Source organism: Microtus ochrogaster, chromosome 1 (assembly GCF_000317375.1).
Source record: "Microtus ochrogaster isolate Prairie Vole_2 chromosome 1, MicOch1.0, whole genome shotgun sequence".
In the NCBI taxonomy this organism is placed as follows: Eukaryota; Metazoa; Chordata; class Mammalia; order Rodentia; family Cricetidae; genus Microtus; species Microtus ochrogaster.
The window spans coordinates 77866499-77886628 of NC_022009.1; the positions used below are offsets into that span (position 1 = coordinate 77866499).

Below are 20130 nucleotides of genomic sequence, written 5' to 3' on the forward strand. Positions count from 1 at the left end.
CTCTCTCACACACACTATAAATATATATATTTAGACATAGGAATATATCAAGAAAGGTATGAAAGTATTATCACTTTTTATTTTTCATATTTATAATTGCTCATATGTTGTTTTATCATATGTTTGCACAAGAATAAATGGTCTGAACTGTGCCAGGTAGTTTAGAACCCAGGGCCATCCCCTGAGGCTGTGCCCTGAGCATCCCCTGATGCTGGGCCCTGAGCATCCCCTGATGCTGGGCCCTGAGCATCCCCTGATGCTGGGCCCTGAGTCTTGGGATTTTAGAGGAAGTCATCTTGCCACGTGTGCTTACACAATGTTAAGCTTAACAGTTAATCAAAAAATAAAATAAAATAAAAATAAAACAAAGTAAAATTTAAGGAAAATACTATTCTTACTACTCCTTTGATTTTTTTTTTTTACATCAACAAAAGTTCCAGAGGAAAAAAGAAGTCTTTAATGTCTTGTTAGTTTTCATAATGATGTCTTTACCTAACACATAACCTGACTTACAGGAGTCAAATTTTAAAGGCATCTCTTCATCTGGGGATGCGGGGAGCTACTGGCTTGACAAGATATTTCGCAAGGTTGCAAATGTATTTTTAAGCAAGTAGAGAATGGAGTGAAAACAGTTAATTTTTTATGCTTAAGTTCACGATTTTTCAAGTTGTTGGTTTTCCACTTTAGTTTTTATTTTCCTATTAACTACAAACATATTCTTCTGCTTTCCAATAGATGTCAGTATCAAAAAGGGAAACAGAAGAAGAGCCTTTTAATACATCTTGCAGTGTAATGGAGACTTTAATCGTCTTTATTTCTTTTCTCATGAAAGGAGAACAGTTTTAAAAACACAAGCCATGTACTGTTTGTGGTGGGAGCTGTTCACATACTCCTATAAGCTGGTTATGCTGACTAAAGGGAGTGAATAGGTAAGGAGGATATTCTGGAAAGCCCCTTTTTACTGTGCATGGTTCTATTTATTTTAACACATAAATCGGTATAAGCAAATTGGATCCTTTTACAATGTGTATGTGATGATCAGGACGTGTGGTGTGGTGATTGTCACCATCACACTAACCCACACATTCTTATGGTACATAGCTACATACAGTCATGTGTGGGACAATTCCATACTATATGGTCATAGGTTGGTACACACATGTGTTGCCAAGTCCATAGATAAAAGTTTGTCTAAGAAAAATACACTGAACAATATAATGTTAGCTATGATCAAACTACTGTACCTTAAATCTCCAAACTTTACTAGTTTTATAGCTGTAAAGTTCATAATCCTTGCAAGGCACCTGCAAAACCCACCACCATCTCCTCATTTTATGTCCGTGTGTGTCTGCACACACACATGCCACCCTGTGCAACGTGACTTGGAGTTAGAGCTAGTTCTCTCCCACTGGGTCAGTCCCTGGGACTTGACTGAAGTCGTCAGGCTTCAGAGCAAACACCTTTATACTCTGAGCTCTCACCAACCTCTAAGTGCCCTTAATGCTACTAAAATGAGAAGCCTCAGAGGACACCTGCTGGACACTGCCTATCCAAACATAAGTGGAGGGCTAGTCTTCTTTGCCAAGTTTCAGAAATATTCTGTTTCTGACTCCTTGGCATTGCCTGATTACAAGAGTGGACCCCCCAATCTCCTAGACCTGGCACCCCAGAACCTGGGCAGGTGGACTCTGACTGTGTCTATGGATCACTTCATGGAAAGATACAGCCTATAAAACACTCTCAAAATCACGGTAGAAAAACCAGGATTTTAAATCAGTTCTGTTGGATCCAGATTACTTTTGCAGATGAAAGAAACCATCTGTTCTCTCCAAGAATCTTACAGAGATCATTTTTAATGAGGTGCAGTTTATGCCACTGACACAATGCCAAAAATAAACAAAAAAGCTTACCATTAGAGTTAACAAAAGGAAGGCTAGATCTAGTCATTTATTTTCATGAACCCCTTTGCTTTGGATCTTACTTTCCTTAAATAAGTTTTTCCATTTATATACATAAAACAGAATACACAAAAGAAACAAACAAAAAATCCCAACCTACTAAACATTCTGGCCTTCGAGACAAGGATCCTCTTCTGATTTCAGTTCTACTGTTTTTGTTTCAATAAGTTGTGGTTAGTCTCATTATTTCCACCTCCTGGTGAAACTTATGATCATCATATTCTATCTAAATGTACTGCACGCGTTTCTAGCACCAATAGTCATGCCAGCCACTCGTAGAAATAGCGCAAATGCTCGTCGCTGAACGAAAGGACAAACAAAATAGAGATGAACATGCAGCAGGCTTCATTATTCAGTCTCAATAGGGAAGGAGGTGGTGACGCGTGTTACATGGAAAATTCTCGAAACTCTAATAAAAACTAAGTTAAACGGGGGAGGGTGTTGTGGGGTTCTTCTTACAAAAGGTGTATAGCTTAACAACAGTCACAATAGAGAAAACAAACGGCATTGCCAGGTTAGAGACCTGGGGGAATGAAGTCTGGCGTCTTGGTGGATGGAAGGTTTCATTTCAGATTTAAAAGGCTTGCATATGGATGGTTCATAAACAGAGTATTTATGTTTAATAGCATAGTGGTATGCTCTTACCACTGTTTGAAAGGGCAAATGATTTTTAGGCATTTTTATCGTGGAGAAACTTGACAAATAATTGCCCAAATATCCAGTAAGTCAATTTAGAGTGATAGTGTACATGTGTGTATTTTACCATCTTCATATATTTGTGGATTTTTTTTGCTTAATTTCGACTTTAGAGAAAATAATTATTTCTCCTTTTCAAAGCCCACCCAATTGGAAGACGATCAAGTAGATGCGTTCACTAGGGCCCACTGTGCTCTGTGATTCAGTCATACAAAAGCAAACAAAATGCGTGTTTGAGCCTTACCAGTTCCTATTTACTTTGGATCCGCTGTCAGAATATTCTGGAGCTTCTCTTTCCAACACAAACAGCCTTGATTCCACGGAGCTCCCTATAGGACGCTCTTACCCACAGCATTCTCTGTGAACACCCTCCTTTGCTGCTGCTGGCTGCGGTGGGTGCTGCTCAGTGTACGGAGATGCTAAATTCACACACTGTAGGTTTCCTTCAGATTCTTACTTTTAACAAATGTTAGACTTTCAGATAGCTCCCCACTTTCCCCCGAGATCCAATTTCCTGAACTGTGAGATGAAGATAATGGCTCCTTGAGAAATGCAATGGTGATTTGGAGATTCATGTACTACTTGAGGAACTGACAGTACTCACTCCACAAACTCTATTAACCATTTTCTGGCCACATTGCAATAAAAGTAAATCAAACTATTTCTTCTAGTATTCATCAGTTATACCCAAATGAAAATGTACATAAATAGATTCTTTTTAATCCTTCCTCAAGCAATTGGGATTCCACAGTCCTTTCTTATTAAGTTCAAAAAATGGGAGAGCTGCTCCTGTGGAAGTCGTTTCCCATAAGGTGGTGGATATTTCTAAGCACATTTTAACTGAGCAGAAAACACCAGCAAGTTTTAAATAAACTGCTTAAAAGTATTGTTATAAATATTTCCTGTGGAAACAATATTTAAATTTAAATCTCATCACCCACAAATCTGAATGAGCTTAAAAGTATCCTATACATTGTATCAAAGAGTTCATTAATTTTTTTTTTCAAATACTGTGTGCTTCATTGGGATAGAAATTCTAAAACTTTAAAAGAAATTCAAAGGGTGTATGTCTCAGGAAAAAAGAGAAAAGACTAACAGAATCACAGACACGGGAAAAGAGGAGGGGTGAAAGGAAGAGAGACAAGAGGAAGAGAAACAAGGAGGAGGAAAAGGAAGAAACAAAGGAGGCAAAGAAATAGGGGCAAGAAGGAAAGAATAAAAGGAGGGAGGGAGGGAAGGAGGGAGGGAGGGAGGGAGGGAGGGAAGGAGGAAGGGAGGGAAGGCCTGATATTTAAATAAATTATTTGAGCTACAACAAAGCAATAAAAATTGTTTTTATTTTATGAGCATGTTTTCTCCTATTTAAGGCTAGAATTGGAAGTAAACTAGAAATCCATTGTTTAAAACTTGCTCTACAATATAACAAAAATTTGTTTCTATAAGGCTAAAAATTCATAAAATACATTTTTTGTATATATATATTAAATATTTTTATATGCTGGGTTCAGGCAGGTGTCATTTTTACTATTATTATTCAATTCTTCCTTGTTTTTGTATATTAATTTTAACAAATCTTACTAGTCTCTCTTTTAGAAAAATACAAACTAATTGTATGGTACATTTAAATTAGAAAGTCAAAGGTCATTGTTTCATGTATATTTATATTTAAATAAATGATATTGTCAGCAAACACACTTGGCCTTGATTTTATTTGAATATTATGGAATTTTGGAAAAGATACCAACTACAACTGTTTCTTCTGTCAGTAAATAATGAACCCACAGACTCCTGAGTACTTTAAACATTTTCTACAATGTGCACTTGTATTACTTAGTCTCTGTAGCAACTGCACAAGCAATTCTTTAGTGGATGATGTCAGCAAGGTGCAGTTCAGTGGCGAGCAATTTAGACCTGCTCACCAGCATCCTAAGGAAGTGTTACTGCTCCTGAATGCCAAGAATGAACTATAAGGAAAAAAGGAAAGTGGAGTGCCTGAAATTTAATATAGCTAACTAGCTGTAAAGATTTTTTTGGCATTTTTTTTCTTTTAGGCTTGGAGACAAAGTCTGGTTCACTAAGGTTCTGAACTGAAGGTGAACAGTGCAAACTGTAATCTACAAAGCCCTTACCTCTTATTTTCTATGAGAGTAAGGTTAATAGATTTTCATTACCACTGTGCATAAGAGACTTATTGAATTGGTCCAGAATCAAAAGTTAATTATGGAGGTTCCAAAAGTTCATGGTAGCCTTTTTCTTTTTGTCTAGTCTTCTATGTGTAGATCAGGCCCATGTGATTTTGGGAAATCTGCGCACTTAATTTTAAATCACTTCTTACGTGAGCTGTGCACTTTGCAGAATGGCCAGGGCCATGGTTCTATAGACCAGAGCAAAGCCCACGTGCATTTGACAGGTATATGAATAAACCTCCCTACTCTCTAACTCCTGGAACTGGCTCCCCTTTATTACAAAAGTCAACTCTAAGGCTGGTTATTGTTTCAATAATATTCTGTTGGTCAGAGGCCACTGTGCAAAGCTTTCTTCATGAGTTCCAGAAAGCATTTGGCCCCAGACAACACAAAGGATCCTTGCAAGCATTTTTGGTAAGTTTTGATTGAATGCAGATTGTAGGATTGTTTGGCAAACCACATTATTCCTTCAACTGTTTCTTCAGTAGTAGCATATTACTTTCTAATGATAATCATTTGCATTTCCAGGACGCCATGGGTTCCTGATGTTTTGTAATGAGTTTATCCCCATCGTCCTTGTGCTTCCCTCTGGGTTGACAGGAGGCTTGCAGCTCCTGGTCTTCCCCATAGCCACCTTCACAAATGGCTGCAGGTAATAACCAGGGAGAAAAGCTCATACTAACCACCCGGTTAAGCTTTGTAAAGTGTGACTTGCAAAGCCCAACATTTCCCACGCTCGCAGAAGGAACAGATCCTAAAACATAACCTCGATTTTATTTTGTCGCCATTATAAGGTTGTCTTTAATATGCATGCTAGGATGCTTATGCATTTTATATAATGCAAAAGGTAAACGGAAGGTTAGGCAGTTCAGCGGGATGTTTGGTCCCAAACAGCGCCCAGTTTTTCTTTTCTTTGTCTGCCGCCTCCGCCCCCTCATGCTTCCTCCAGTCCTCTTCTGGTGGTGGTCCGCCAAGCTCTCTGCAGATGTTTCTCCCACACAGTGGAAACATTCCCTGATGGCTCTGGGCACTTCCCGGTTTTGTTCATATGGGGAAAGGAAAAGTTGGAGAGAAAGAATGAATTTCTGGATTGCTCTAATTTCCTTTTGAGCCTTTTGAAAGTGCTGAAATAGAGAAAAAAATTATATTAGACCTATTCACCTTTCCCACACTGCTAGCCATGTAAGCCATTTGCAAAACAATTTTCTTTTTAAGTGAGAAAAAAGTAAATAAGTAAATAAGTGAACTAATACAGTCCTCTAGAAGTCCAACGTAGCAACTTCATGTTAGACAAGTTTACATAATTGTATATACTCTTTGGACATTTGAATAAATTGTTATGGATGTTATAGTTCTTTGGGAAATCAAAGTATATGATATTTATCCTACTCAAAGTTTAAACATCGGATCTTAAAATTGTCAACTATTTCTGTAAGAATTTAATTTTCCCTATTTGCACATTGTATTAGGTCATATTGTAGAAACACAGAAACTGCAATAGCAAAAGAAAACAACTTTTCTTCTGTGCATCTCCTCTCTGTAGAGCCCTTTCCCCTTTCTTTCTTGACCTGTGGATTTTAGACATTTTATTTTCTAAATAATAAAATTTCTTTTGTCACAATAGATATAAAAACTATTCTCTGTTTGAAAATGTATCAATATTTATGGTTAAAAATAAAGTTTATAACAGTTAAATTTTCTCCATTTCTAGAAATTTCCATTTTTCCAGTTTCTCTGAGGACAATTTTGAGGGGAAGGGAATTGGAAGGAAGGAAGTTGGAGGAAGGAAGTTGGAAGAAGGAAGTTGAGGGAAGGAAGTTGGAGGAAGGAAGTTGAGGGAAGGAAGTTGGAGGAAGGAAGTTGAGGGAAAGAAGTTAGAGGAAGGAAGTTGGAGGAAGGAAGTTGGGGGAAGTAAGTTGGGGGAAGAAAGCTGGGCTGAAAAAAGTTGGGGTGAACAAAGTTGAGGAAAGGAAGTTAGAGAAAGAGCAAGAGAGACAGATTGTTGTCTGCTAGGGATTAGCTTTGGTTTCTCTTGGCTCTGTGGTTTTTACCTCTTATGAAGCAGGAAGGAGGAGGTAGAAACAGGTTTGTTGGGTATCTCCAATGTCATACTCTATCTGTCGTATCTTGATCAGGCAAAGGTCAAAGCTAAGGGCTTCTTAGGCCCTCCCATGATTCTTCCCCTTCATCAACTGTGATGCTACCCTCATTGTCATTCTCTTCCACTGATACCCAGTGTGAGTGTGAGAATACTTCTGATTCCTGTTAGGGAATGTGTTCTCGGGCCTACTGAGTGCAGTTACTTCATGAATGAAGCTAGTGGCCAGTGGGTGGCAGATAGGTTGATCAGAAGTCTTCCGAGACAAACAAGCTTCAAGCATGAAAGATCAGGGCTGACTCAGGCTTGAAAAGGAAAGGGCCATCTGCTCTGTCCATGGGCAACTTGTCATCAGCACTGCTCTGGGAAGGAATTCTTCCTCCAAGTTCATCTTCCAGGTTTGCACATCTACGTAGACTTCTGTGGGAGTAATTAAGGATTTCAGTGCTCATCGAAGATAATTTCTCTCACTCATGGCTTCTATAGTCCCTCTTTCAATTTAGGATTGGCTGGTAATTATTATCTTGAAATTTTGATAATATTGAGATAATTTCAGTTTTACCCTGGGTTATGGGTACAGCTTTAAGTAAAGAGAGCATCAATGTTTATTAATCTTCTCTCATGTGAATTATATTGTAGCATTATATGAGATACTGAAAAAATATTTCAAGACAACAACCAGGTTTGGGCTCAGGAACTCTGTGACTACCACAGAAAACACAAGTGAAACCCAAACCACGTTAGCTTTACAAGACAAGAAGAAAACGCAAGAGTGAAGAGGGAACCGCCTTTGGAAATTGTGCCTGCATGGCATGGAATCGCTTTGTTTGTTTGTTTGTTTGTTTGTTTGTGACGGGGTTTCTCTATGTAACAGTCCTAACTGTTCTAGAACTCACTTTGTAGACCAGGCTGGCCTTGAACTCACTGACATCTGCCTGTCTCTGCCTCCCAAATGCTGGGATTAAAGGTGTGTGCCACCAATGCACAACGTGTGTGTACGAAATTGCAGTAAGAGAGAAAAAAAAATACCTACATTTAGATTTCATTTGGTTAAAATTTGTTGTGAGGGAATAAACCATTTTCAAACATAAAAATACTTTTTAATTGATTATGGTAAGAACAACGATTTGAAAATGGCTTAGCAAAATAGCTTTTATTTTATGAAAATTTCAAAGCCTCCCTTCCATTAGAGAACTGGACAAAACAAGAATATTGACATCACTGCTGGCTGAATGTAAGGCAGCCAACAAATGCACAAGGACAATATACCCCTGTCAGCAGCAGCCCCGCACTTCCTTCTCATTCCATCCAGAGCCTCTAGGGAATGCAGAATTGGAGTTGTAAATTTCAGTTTTCAAGATAGCCAAACTAAGTTCCTTTTTATAGATGATCTTGGCCTCTCATATATCCTAGCATAGAGAGTAACCATTGCAAAAATTTCTTGTTGCATATCTATGCCAATAGGTTATGTTTCTGAAAAATTGTATTCATACTTTCAGTAAAATATTGTTTACCACTCATATTTAATGGTAAAATAAAATGTGAATGTTTCCTGATATAGTAAGTAATTTCCTTTTGTGTCCCAAGACCTTCCCTGCTTCTACATGGTGCTACTTACAACCATATGGAGCAGATGACCTGAATTTCCTGAGTTGTTTGTGAGGTCTGTTTTCTCAAGCTTTGCAAGGGCTGCATGTGAACCGGGTTGATGTTTATTCATTTTTAATAGCAGAGGAAATGCTCATTGAGGAATTCTCTGAGCATTTTTGCTCTACAAAAGAACAGAATAACAATATAGCACTAGTAAATAAAAACGTGGTGGCTAAAATGGGCACATGGAAAGAAATGCTGCAAACTTTCTATAAAACTTTCTAAGCCTAACCATGGTGTATAGAACAGAGTAAATGAGATGGAAGCAACAGATTTAGATACCCAGAACACAGGAAGGTCATCAGAGGTTAGGTTAGACTCAGAGTGTTCAGGTGGTGTGGTAGTAGATGACAAGAAAGGAATGTATGTCTGAAAAGAACTGGGGTTTGTAAATGGAGATTAGATTTAGAACATGAGAAAGAAAGTTAAAAATGTTTGCTCTCTAGTTTTCTAGTTCTCTTATCTTTTCTCTATGCTGGTCCTATTCACTAATTAATTACTGCCATAGCAAATTCTTGACAGTCCAAGTGAGATATGTGTGTGTGTGCGCATGCTCTCATGTTTATCTGTATGGGTTTGCTTCTCTATGTGTGTGTGTGTATGCATGCTCTCATGTTTATCTGTAGGGGTTTGTTCCTCTATATGTGTGTATGTGTGTGTGCTCTCCTGTTTATCTTTATGGGTATTCTCCTCTATGTGTGCGTGCGTGCGTGCGTGTGTGTGTGTGTGTGTGTGTGTGTGCACGCTCTCATGATTATCTATATGGATTTCCTCCTCTAAATGTGTGTGTATGTGTGTGTGTGTGTGTGTGTGTGTGTGTGTCTGTGTGTGTGTGTCTGTGTGTGTGTGTATGTGTTTGTTCTCATGGTTTATCTTTATGGGTTTGCTCCTCTATCTGGGTACACAGGCACAGGGAAGTCAGAAGTCAATGCTCAATGACTTTCTCAGTCACACTCCATGTTATTTTTTGAGACAGAGTTCTCACAAAACCTAGAGCTTGGCAATGCAACCCAACAGGCTGGTTAGTAGGCTCCATGAATCCTCTGTGGTCACTGACTCCTCAACACGGAGATCACAGGTACTGCTTGTACCCTGCTGTAACATGAGTGTGGGGAATGAAGAAACTCAGGTGTGCATGCTTGCATGACAAGCACACCAGCAACTGAGGCAGCTCACTAAATGCAATTTCTTTATAACATGAAGCAATTTGGAGTGCTGCTCATGGCAGAGTCAGAACCGCAAATGGCCAGACCTGTAGATACAGGGAGTCTTTTCTCTATCCTGTGAAGATCTGAAGAAAATGAACTATCAGACTTGGACATGAAGGCATGTGGTCATTATTTCTGTTACCTTCTATGCTTAGAGTCAAAAGTAAGTACCTATCTTATCAGGAACGTCTAAGTATGGCCAACCCTACATTCATTTTCCTTAACCAAGTGAAACCCATTTTGGAGGAACGCACTCATTTGCTACATGTGTTACTATTTAAGTAATTTATCTGAGGAAAACATTGTTTGAAATAGTTTGAAAGCAGCATCAGGTGTTTTGTTGAAACTATTAAACCAAAGTCATGCTTTATAGATACATGTTAGGAATATTGTTGCTGCAGAACAGGAAAGAAAATTTCAGCCCAGACTCAATGGGTTATAATTTCTTAGTAAGTCTGTGGGGCAGTGAGCCTGTTTCCCTCGACGTCAGAGATTCATGATTTTATGGTGGAAATAATGCAAAGGGAAGCTATTGTACCTTTAGTTCCTATGGTACCAGAAAGTATTGTTTTCATATGTCTGAGATGTGGTCTCAGAAGCAATCTGTGCTTTGATGCAGACAAACTGTAGCTTACAAACTGAGGCAGTCGACCCCGTAAGATACCATTGTGTATCCTCAGCATCCAGTTCCACACAGCGTTTTTCTGTCACTTATCAAGATCCACAAAACCAAGCTTTAAGCAAATAGAGTGGATTACATAAAGTTGATCAATGTTCAAGAACATTGTGTTTGTGATGTGTGTGTGTTTATGGTGTGTGCATGTGTGAGTACCTGTATGTGTTTTTTGCATTTATGTATGTGAGAGTGTGTGTATGTGTGCATTCATGTGTGTGTATGTGTGTGCGTGCGTGCATATGTTTGCAGGCATATGTGAGTGTCTATGTGTGTGAGTGTGTATGCATATGTGTGTATGTGTGCATATGTGTCTCTGTGTGTGTGTGAGAGTGTGTATGTGCTCATGTGAGTGTCTGTGTACTGTGTGTTTATATGTGCGTGCGTGCGTGCATGCGTGCATGCGTGTGTGTGTGTGTGTGTGTGTGTGTGTGTGTGTGTGTGTGAAGGTCAGTGGACAGCTTTGAGGACTACTGTGGAATGTATGTTCAAACTCAAGTCTTCAGGTCAGGCTAGCACAAGAAGCTTTTAGACACTGATGCATTTTACTAGGTCTAGATCAATGTCTTATCAGTTAGTAAAGGTTGTAAAATGTTTCTTATATTTATCAAATTAATATCTTCAGAATATATAAATATCTAAATTCCTAGATTTACCTCCAGATCTTCAATATAGAAGGACCTGTGAGTGTTGAAGTGTATGGAAGGTAGATAGGGTGCTCATCTAGACTACTGACCCAAAAGAAAAGTGCATTTATTTAGCTCAAATCAATTGATTGTTAGATTTATACAACACTTAGCTCAAAACTGTTGCTCAATATGTTTTCAAAACATAAAATATATAATTATATGTTCAAAACAACATTAAGAACATTTTCATTGGGAATATTTAAAATATGACCACAGTGACAGTGTCTGGAAAAATGTATAGTTAATGGATAGAAGTTTCCGTCCTAGTTTTAATTACTGAAAGGTAAATAAAGAGTAGTACAGATAGTCAGAGATTTTATGCTTGCTTCCATTTGGGATAAATTCAAACATATTTGACAAATATTTCAAGTAATTTGCCTCTAACATCTTGCTAGAGCTTCAATAATCCCAGTTGCTACAATTTGGGGGGAGGCGATCTTTAAGATGCTAGTCCCTTTACAGTGTCTAATGCACATTTATCCATTTAAAATAGTATATTAAGGTTTATGTTGGCATTTTAATGGGGATTGCATTGAGTCTATAAATTGTGTTTGGTAAGATTGCCATTTTCACTATGTTAGTCACACCAATCTGTGAGATTGGGAGATTTTTCCATCCTTTATCTGCTACAATTTCTTTCTTCAAAGACGTGAAGTTCTTGTCATACAGGTCTTTCACTTTCTTGATGAGAGTTGCACCAAAGATATTCTACATTATTTGATATTATTGTAAAAGATGTTGATTCTCTGATGTCTCTCTCAGTCCATGTGTATATATAGATTCCTCACAAAGTAAGATACTATCCAGTTGAATTTAAGACCTAAATCTTATAATATTTTTCAAATATGTTCAGTGTTTTCCTATGTCCATAGTGATGAATATCCATTTCTCTTATTGATGAGTTTTGCTTTCTATGTGTAAAAATCAGTAGTATCTTTGACACCTAAGAAATGTAGTCAATATTCACTCATGTTTGTGGAAGAGTTTCCAGTTGGTATTCAACAAGATCCAACATAGTATAACAAACTCTAAATAAGCATCCCACTACTGATGGGCAATAGAGGTTCATCTTTGTAATCTTTTGTTGTGAACTGTTCGATAACTGAGCACTTTTTGAGCATGTGCAAGGCATTTTCATCATCTCCAACACAAAAAAGTCTTGAAAGCCTCACATACTCCTAAATCTGATGTCTGACAGGAAATACTCTGTCTATCTTTGTTTAGTATCATTTTAACAAGTATCTCTCTAGATAGTTTTAGGTTATGAATATATCTCCTAATACTAATAACCATACGTCTAACAATGTATATGTCTCTAGTTTCTTGATTTAAAAAGAATACCATTTTCCAACATTCTGTTATTCATCAGAATTTATATTCATCTCGCCACCAACAAAATGTTTCTCATTCTCTATTGACACAGTAGGGTTTGATGTTTCATATTTGATGTGATGAAATCTCACAAGTGGCTCTGGTTCAGTGGTTAAATGATTGTTCTTTTGCTGCATTGTGCGAGACCAGCCTGGGGTCCTCTAATTGATCTGACAGCCTGCGGTTTTTGGAGCCAGAATTTTAATCACTATTGCTTCACTCTCTCTTTGTGCACTAGGAGGCTGTAATGGTTATATAAATGAAGTAAACCTAGAAGAGATTTTTTTAACCTAAAAAATTTCTATTTCTGTGTATATATATACATCCTGAAGTTGCTTGTGCTAAATAATTTGTATACATGATTATCTTGGAGAAAACACAGACTTTTGAAACATACTTGATGCTTCTTGGCTCATACATTTCTTTCTATTTCCTGTAATCATTAATATTACTAACCCCTTCTCATCCCATGCATCACATAGATTGATAAACATTCATGAAAGCTATATATTTGCATATCTTTTCATAGAGAATTTTAGTATTTAATTTACTACATATACATTTTCACTTTTGAGACAGTGATCAACACAAATTGGCAGCCTGTTGACTTTTTCATCTCATATACTATTTCAAATGCCATCAGTGCTTTTGGAAAGTGCCATTAGGATAGGATGCCAGTTACCGTTGTTGAAGGGTACCTTAATAATTCCAACTTAAGAAGAATTCGCTATGCTCATACACTGATTGTGATGACATGACTGTTTTCTTGTGAGTTAAACTTCATGCTGGGTTCTAAGTCTAAACTGTAAATGCAAGATGCATTTTGTCTGGATTGTCTGAGCAGAATGAACAGAAACCATTATGTAAGAAACTCTTTTGTAGTTATGAATGTGTTAAAGGGAAAGCATATCATGGAATTTCTCACATTAATACAAGAGAATTTGCCAGGAACTGAAACTATTAAATAGTGTTTACAAAACCTAAAGCAGCATATTCTAGAGTTCTATCAATGACAGTTAAAAGACAGAAGCAGGCACTGTGGTCACATTTCTCGACCAAGTGTCCTTTTCTACTCCATATCTTGTCACTCTTCATCTTCCAAAAAGTCTGCTTGCTGTTCAATTTTCTGGATCAATTTATTAAAAAGTGATCCATGCGGTGGTGGCACACGCCTTTAATCCCAGCACTTGGGAGACAGAGGCAGGCGGATCTCTGTGAGTTTGAGACCAGCCTGGTCTACAAGAGCTAGTTCCAGGACAGGCTCCAAAACCACAGAGAAACCCTGTCTCGAAAAACCAAAAAAAAAAAAGCCAATTTATTAAAAAGTGCATGTAAAAATATTTTAATGTTAAAATGTGTGTGACATCTACATGTGTGTAAAGGTATTCAATGATGACTTTTTGTGTGGTATTCTTAAACACTGAAGCTTGTTTAATCACTGTCACCTATTTATCTTAGTGAAGATCTTAGCTGTACCAGGGATATTGTCTTAAACTATAACACTATGGATTAGAGAACTTTTTCTTCCTTCCTGCTTTACTGTGAATGGAACCTAATATCTTGCACATTGTAAGAAGACAAGATCTGTCCCTCACTGCATTCTAGAGTGCTTATATAAATGCTCAGTACTTGATTGTGAAGATAGCTTAGAAATACATTGTTCTGAAGCCTAATGGTAGGGTGATTTTTTTATTCAAATGAATGTTCCCATCATGTGTTAATACTTCTAAAAAGATCTACAGGAGGGATAGAGATATAACCTAGTGATAGAGCCTTTGCCTAGCATGAAAGAGTCCCAGAATTTGATCCCCATTGCTGGTGATACAAAAAGAAAAGGGAGAACAGAGATAATTCTTGTATAAAAATAAAAACAATTTCTTTTGGGTAGTTATAAATGATATAAGTATATGCTGCTTCTAACTTTGTACTTATTGATAGTAAAGTGCCAAAATATATCCATAGAATATGTTTATAACCATGGATCCAGCTGCCAACAGTAATTGGAAAGTGTGGCTAAATGTCAAGAGGGCAATGGAATTTCAAAACACCAAACACATAAGAGAGAACCATGTTATTTGTTTTTGTTTATTTGTTTATTTTAAGAGATTTTAATTTTATTTTTATTATTTTATTTGCTATTTTATTTTATTATTTTATTCATAATGTTATTTTTATTATTTTATTTACATTTTTATTGAAATTATTTTTCATATAATATATTCTTATCTTGGTTTCCCTCTCCAAGTCCTTGAGATCCTTCTTACCTCCCCACTGACCCACCGTATGCCTTCTTAACTCTTTCTTTAGGAAACAAATGAACAGAAGTCTAAACACATCAGAATAACTTGAAATAGTTGCATACACGCAAACATTAAAACACAAAATCAGAAAGTATATACAAGTATATACGAGAAAACTAAAAGTAAGATTTAAAAAAAAAAACATGCCCAAACAAAGCAATATGAGAGAAAAAGTTTATAAAAAATACCATTGAGTTCATTTTGTGTTGGCCACCTACTGCTGACCATGATTGAAACATTCAGGGAGACTCTATTACAGAACTCTCTCTCTCTCTCTCTCTCTCTCTCTCTCTCTCTCTCTCTCTCTGGCTCTTACAATCTTCCTCTCTCCTCTTTACCAGAACGTTCTGGGCCATGGCAGGTGAAGACCTCTCATTCAGGGCCGAGTTCCCCCAACCTCTCATTCTGACATTGTCTGACATTGTCCAGGCATAGGTCTCCATGCTGTTTCCCATGTGCTACAGGAGGAAGTTTGTCTAATGATGGCTGAACAAGGCACTGATATGGGTGTAGCAGAATGTTGATAGAAGCCATTTTACTTTTAGCTTCCTTTAGCAGAAGAGTGATACTTGGTTTTCTCCTAGGCTGAGGGATTATCTTGTCTCAGCCTCCTGGAGTCCTGAGAAGTATCAGACATGGGTTTTTTCTCATGGAGTAAAGCTTAAATCCGATTAGAAAGTATTTACTTGCAAAAAAAAAATGGGAAACCATTTTATTTTGAGAGTATTTGTTTCTAATTTTGTATTTTGTCAGAAGAAAATCCAAGTTGCTATGCTGTTAAAAACAAGGAAGGACAGAATGAGATTTGGAAAAAATGTGTTCTGATCATGGATAAAATGTTGTCTGTTTCTTTCCTTGGAAGCAAACTTAGATGAAGCTTTGCTTCTGTAGAGTTGCAGAGAACCGTGATATAAAATTTAATTTAAGATTCTGAAAGCTAGGGTGCTTGGTATGTTTTTTATCTTACATGAAGGTTTTGAGAAAAGGTGGAATAGGATGAAGAAAAGGAGCTTGGATTCTGGATGCTGCCATTCCCACTAGGAGATTGCCTCACCGTTCACCAACATGCATACTGATATTACACAATGCCTTTCGGTGTTTCTATTGTAGATTCCTCACTGCACAGTTAAATAGTATGGCACAGTAGAGCAAGATTTTGAAAAATCTAACAAACAATAACATAAGGTAGAAATGCCGATTATAAGGAGGGCTTGTTCAGTTTAGTGGCCAGTTGAACCTCTGCATGCAATTACAAAGTCACATATCCCAAATAGCATGACCCTCTGAAGATTAGGTTGAAGTTTTACAAATATGATGATAACTTGACTAATTCCAGAAAAATGAATGGAAAATTGTAGTGAAAAAGACAAATTAAGAACAGGGATGGACTCTTTTTGATGATGACAAGCTGATCAATAAGACTAGTACACTGCAAATTGTCCAGGTTATATATTTGTGCCCACATGATACAATCCAGGTTCTCCTGAGGTAGAAGAACCTCAATGAAGAAAATGTCTCTATCAGATGCCTATAGGTGAGTCTGTGTCATTTTCTTGATTGATGATTGTCATAGTAAGGCCCAGCCCACTGTGGGCACTGTTACTACTTGACAAACTATGTTGTGTTGTATAAGAAAGCAGGTCAAATAAGCCAGTGGGAGTAAGCCAGTGAGCAGCATTATTTTTTGATTTGCTTCAGCTCCAATCTTGCTTCTCCTCAATAATGAACTGTTACCTGGAAGCGAAAGCTGAAACAAACCCTTTTCTCCCCCAAATATTTTTGATTATGGTGTTTATTTAAGCATAGAAACCTCATTAGGACACCAATCTTACAAGTTTTAAAAGCCCAGGACTCATGTACCTTCTAAACCATCACTACAGAAAATTCTCGTTAAAATCTTGTCTTTTTTTTTGTAAATAGCAGTATCAAATTGAAGATAATGACATATTCTGTACATGAACTTATGATTCTATAATCCTTGAATTTTGATTTGGATAACTTACAGCAGGAAATGGAAAAGTGTCACGGTCTTCAATGCTAGAATTCTGAGAATTAAAAAGAATGAGCACCAGAAGTGTCCAATGATGGCCTTGAGTAGGTGATTTAGCCCCCTCAGAGTGCTGTGAAATGGTTTTGCAATACCTGTTCCTGCAATAATTTAGAGATTCATTTAACTATTTTTGATAGAGTTCTGCCCTATAAACAAATTCTGGCCGCTCTGGTGGATAGGCAGGACTGAGCGTCCCTGTCTTCATCGCAAAGGCACTGCGCACCTCTCCATCAAAAATGGGGAACTGATGAGCCTTATTTTTAGAGCTATTCTCTGGAGGGAGAAAAGTAGGGACAATTAAAGTTCTTCCAGTTGAGAGCCAGCATAAATTATATGGAATCATTCAAGATCAATTTATGATATTACTAAGAGTGGCATGATCTGTCATCATGCATTAGTGCTCGCCAGAGAAAATAGGGCTGGAAAATTTGCCAGGTTGAAGGTGAAAAAATGCCCCATCCCATCCATGCACAGAGGCCCTAGGCATTTTCCCTATCTGAGAACCACATCCATATTCAAAGGGTTGGAAATTTGTAACTTGAAAACACCTGCATTTCTAAAAGAAAATTAAATAAGTCATAGTGAAAAAAATTTAAGGTAGAAAAGAGAAAAGAAATACATTTGAATTTATTCAAAGAAACCTGAAGTGCACTTCAATTATTTTCACGATTAAACTCATTTTAAACTACCCCTGAATATTCATATATATTCAAATATACCCCCATCATAGAACTATTCTGGCATGCTAAATAAATATTTGAGAATCCATAAAAATTCTCTTTTCTTTCAATTAATGAATGATGCAACTTATAGCATAGAAATTTTGGGGAATATATAATGCAGGTCTCAAGAAATTTAATGACACATTAACAGTTTCAAACCAGCAGAGGGCTCTCTCCTGCGAGGTGGGTCTATACCTGGAAAGTCCAGAAGGGCCTGTTAATGAGGCACCAAAGTAGGATTTAATATTTGTTATTGACCTCAGAATTTGCTCAGATCCTGGGTTTAATTAAGAAGTATAAAAACTGAATGAAGCAAAGCCAAACCCACTTCTGACGCTTGAGATATAATTATTAATATTTTCATCATGCAAAGTTAATTTTCTTCTGCTGTTCCAGCTTGAACAGTAAATGTGCTTCAGCTCTGCTTCATGAGTGCACACAGACTCCCACAGCCTGATTCTCTCACAGCTCCCAATGGTTTCTTTTTTATTCAAATCTTAAGCAACATACTTAAAAAGTGGGGCTAAACAACTCTAGTTAGTCTTCTTAATTCAGTGATGCGTGCAAGTAGAGAGTAAGTCATCAATGTAGGTGAGCACTTTTGATCTGGATTGTTAAAATTGTCGGATAAATACTGGATGAAGGGAAAAGTTTTTTTTATTTTTTAAAGACGTTTTTGCAATCCTTTCTGAACTCAGTTCTTATCTTTGTCAGTTCTTTCCAAATGAAACACATAACAGATTTCATATTTCAATAAACAACACACATGCCGCTTATGTCACTTCTGTTCAGAAAATTTTATTAACATTTTTCTTTCAATTTGAAATAGCATAAAATATAATGTACTTCTCAAGCTGTTGGAACAAGTTGACTCAACATTTTAGAAGGATGTATGTTAAACAAACTAATTCTTTCCAATTCTAACATTTTAATCACATTGATGTATTTTTAAGTAATGGGCAAATACAAATGAATTGCTGGCAAAGGCAAATGTCAGCTTATGCAGCCTCCAACACATTTTAAAGACTACAGAGATTTAAGCGTAGTTTCAGCAAACATTAAAGAAACAGTTGTCAAACCAAGAAAGACAATGGTAATTTTCAATGTCTTAAGTGTTTAAAGCCCAACATATTCTTTCCATGGTCATTGCTACAGAAAAGAAAAGTGAATACAGCCTCAATGTATATAAAAAATAATTTGACTTTTAGTAATCACAAATAGTATAATTCACTTTAATTTCAACATTAAAACAAACATTAAAGCATGGGTAAATACATACTTTTATTTCCATTAACTAAGGAGTTCCTGTAGGCAGTATGCAAGACCACAATCTTTGGGTAGCAGTGACATGCCATGGACAACCTGTAGGATGGAGGGATCTGTGTTCTATTGCTGCTTCCGAGATCCTGCAGTGAGTTGTCTCATGCTTCTGACTCCCCAGAAAGCAATGCAAACCGAAAAGAAAATCTGAAGGGGAAAGCAACAAAACATTTATTCCACCGAGTTAAATTATTTTTCTGGAATAAAAAAAAAAACAATAATTTCACGCAGTGAGATTTCTTAAACGAATTTTAGCAAGTTTCTTAACAATAGGATTTAGTCAACTTAACATAAGGCACGCTATGAAAAAATAAAAATGAGAACAAGAAGTTTGTTTTTCTCTTTTTTGTTGCTCTTTTTTTTACTGATTTGGGTTACTTAAAGATAGAGAGGCCAAATAAACTGGATACTGAACAGAAGAGAACAAGGTTCTTCTACGTGTACAACAACCAAAGGTTGCATGTTCTATGCTAAATGAGACTTAGGAATAGAGGAGGTGAAAGGTCTGTTGAGAAATCCTTTTCCTCTGAGGTGATACAATCTACCCAACTATGCATATCATCCAATAGGAATAAAATCCACACAACTGTGGCTAACTTGCCTTCTCCATCTTTTGATCTCTCATGGTGTATAAAAATATAGCTACAAAAATTTCCTTAGTATTGAATATATATATATATATATATATATATATATATATATGAATATGATATCTTGATTTGTCATGAATTTAGAAAAAGCACACAGCCATTTCCAGCAAGAATAATGGTTGTAGCCTTTCTGCTCTGCATAATCTAAATACCATATCCCATCATGCATCTGTCTCTGCACAGGTTGTGGGCTTTGAGCTTTCAGGTTTCTTCTATGTTCATGCTTCCCTTGTCCTCTTGTTAAGCCACAGGGCTGCATTCCTGATCTCCACTCTAGGAAAGTTCTAGACTAATGGCGAGTGTTCGATGAAGGTGAAACAGCCATACTAACTGTAGTAAGTCTGTAATAAGCCAGACTTACTGTAACAACTATGTGGGTCTCCTCTCTATATCATGTCTCTCCATATGTATGTATGAACTGTGCAAACTTCCTCTCCAAACTACAATACTACCACTTACTTCTCCCCAGGAAGTCATTTACTATTTCTGAACGAATCATTAAAATATACAATGGAAAAAAATGCTTAAATAATAACTCGTATTATCAGAATATGCTGGC

The 20130-nt window shown here is 37.0% G+C and overlaps 1 protein-coding gene across 1 annotated transcript in view; it reads right to left on the reverse strand.

Moving 5' to 3' along the window:
• Nucleotides 1-18386: 18386 nt before the first annotated feature.
• Agmo (alkylglycerol monooxygenase) overlaps nucleotides 18387-20130 on the reverse strand; it is a 254774-nt gene continuing 253030 nt past the window's right edge. Inside the window, exon 13 of the mRNA XM_005343843.3 lies at nucleotides 18387-19068. Within this exon, the coding sequence (XP_005343900.1) occupies nucleotides 18988-19068 (81 nt within the window). The 3' untranslated portion in view covers nucleotides 18387-18987. The remainder of the gene's footprint in view (nucleotides 19069-20130) is intronic.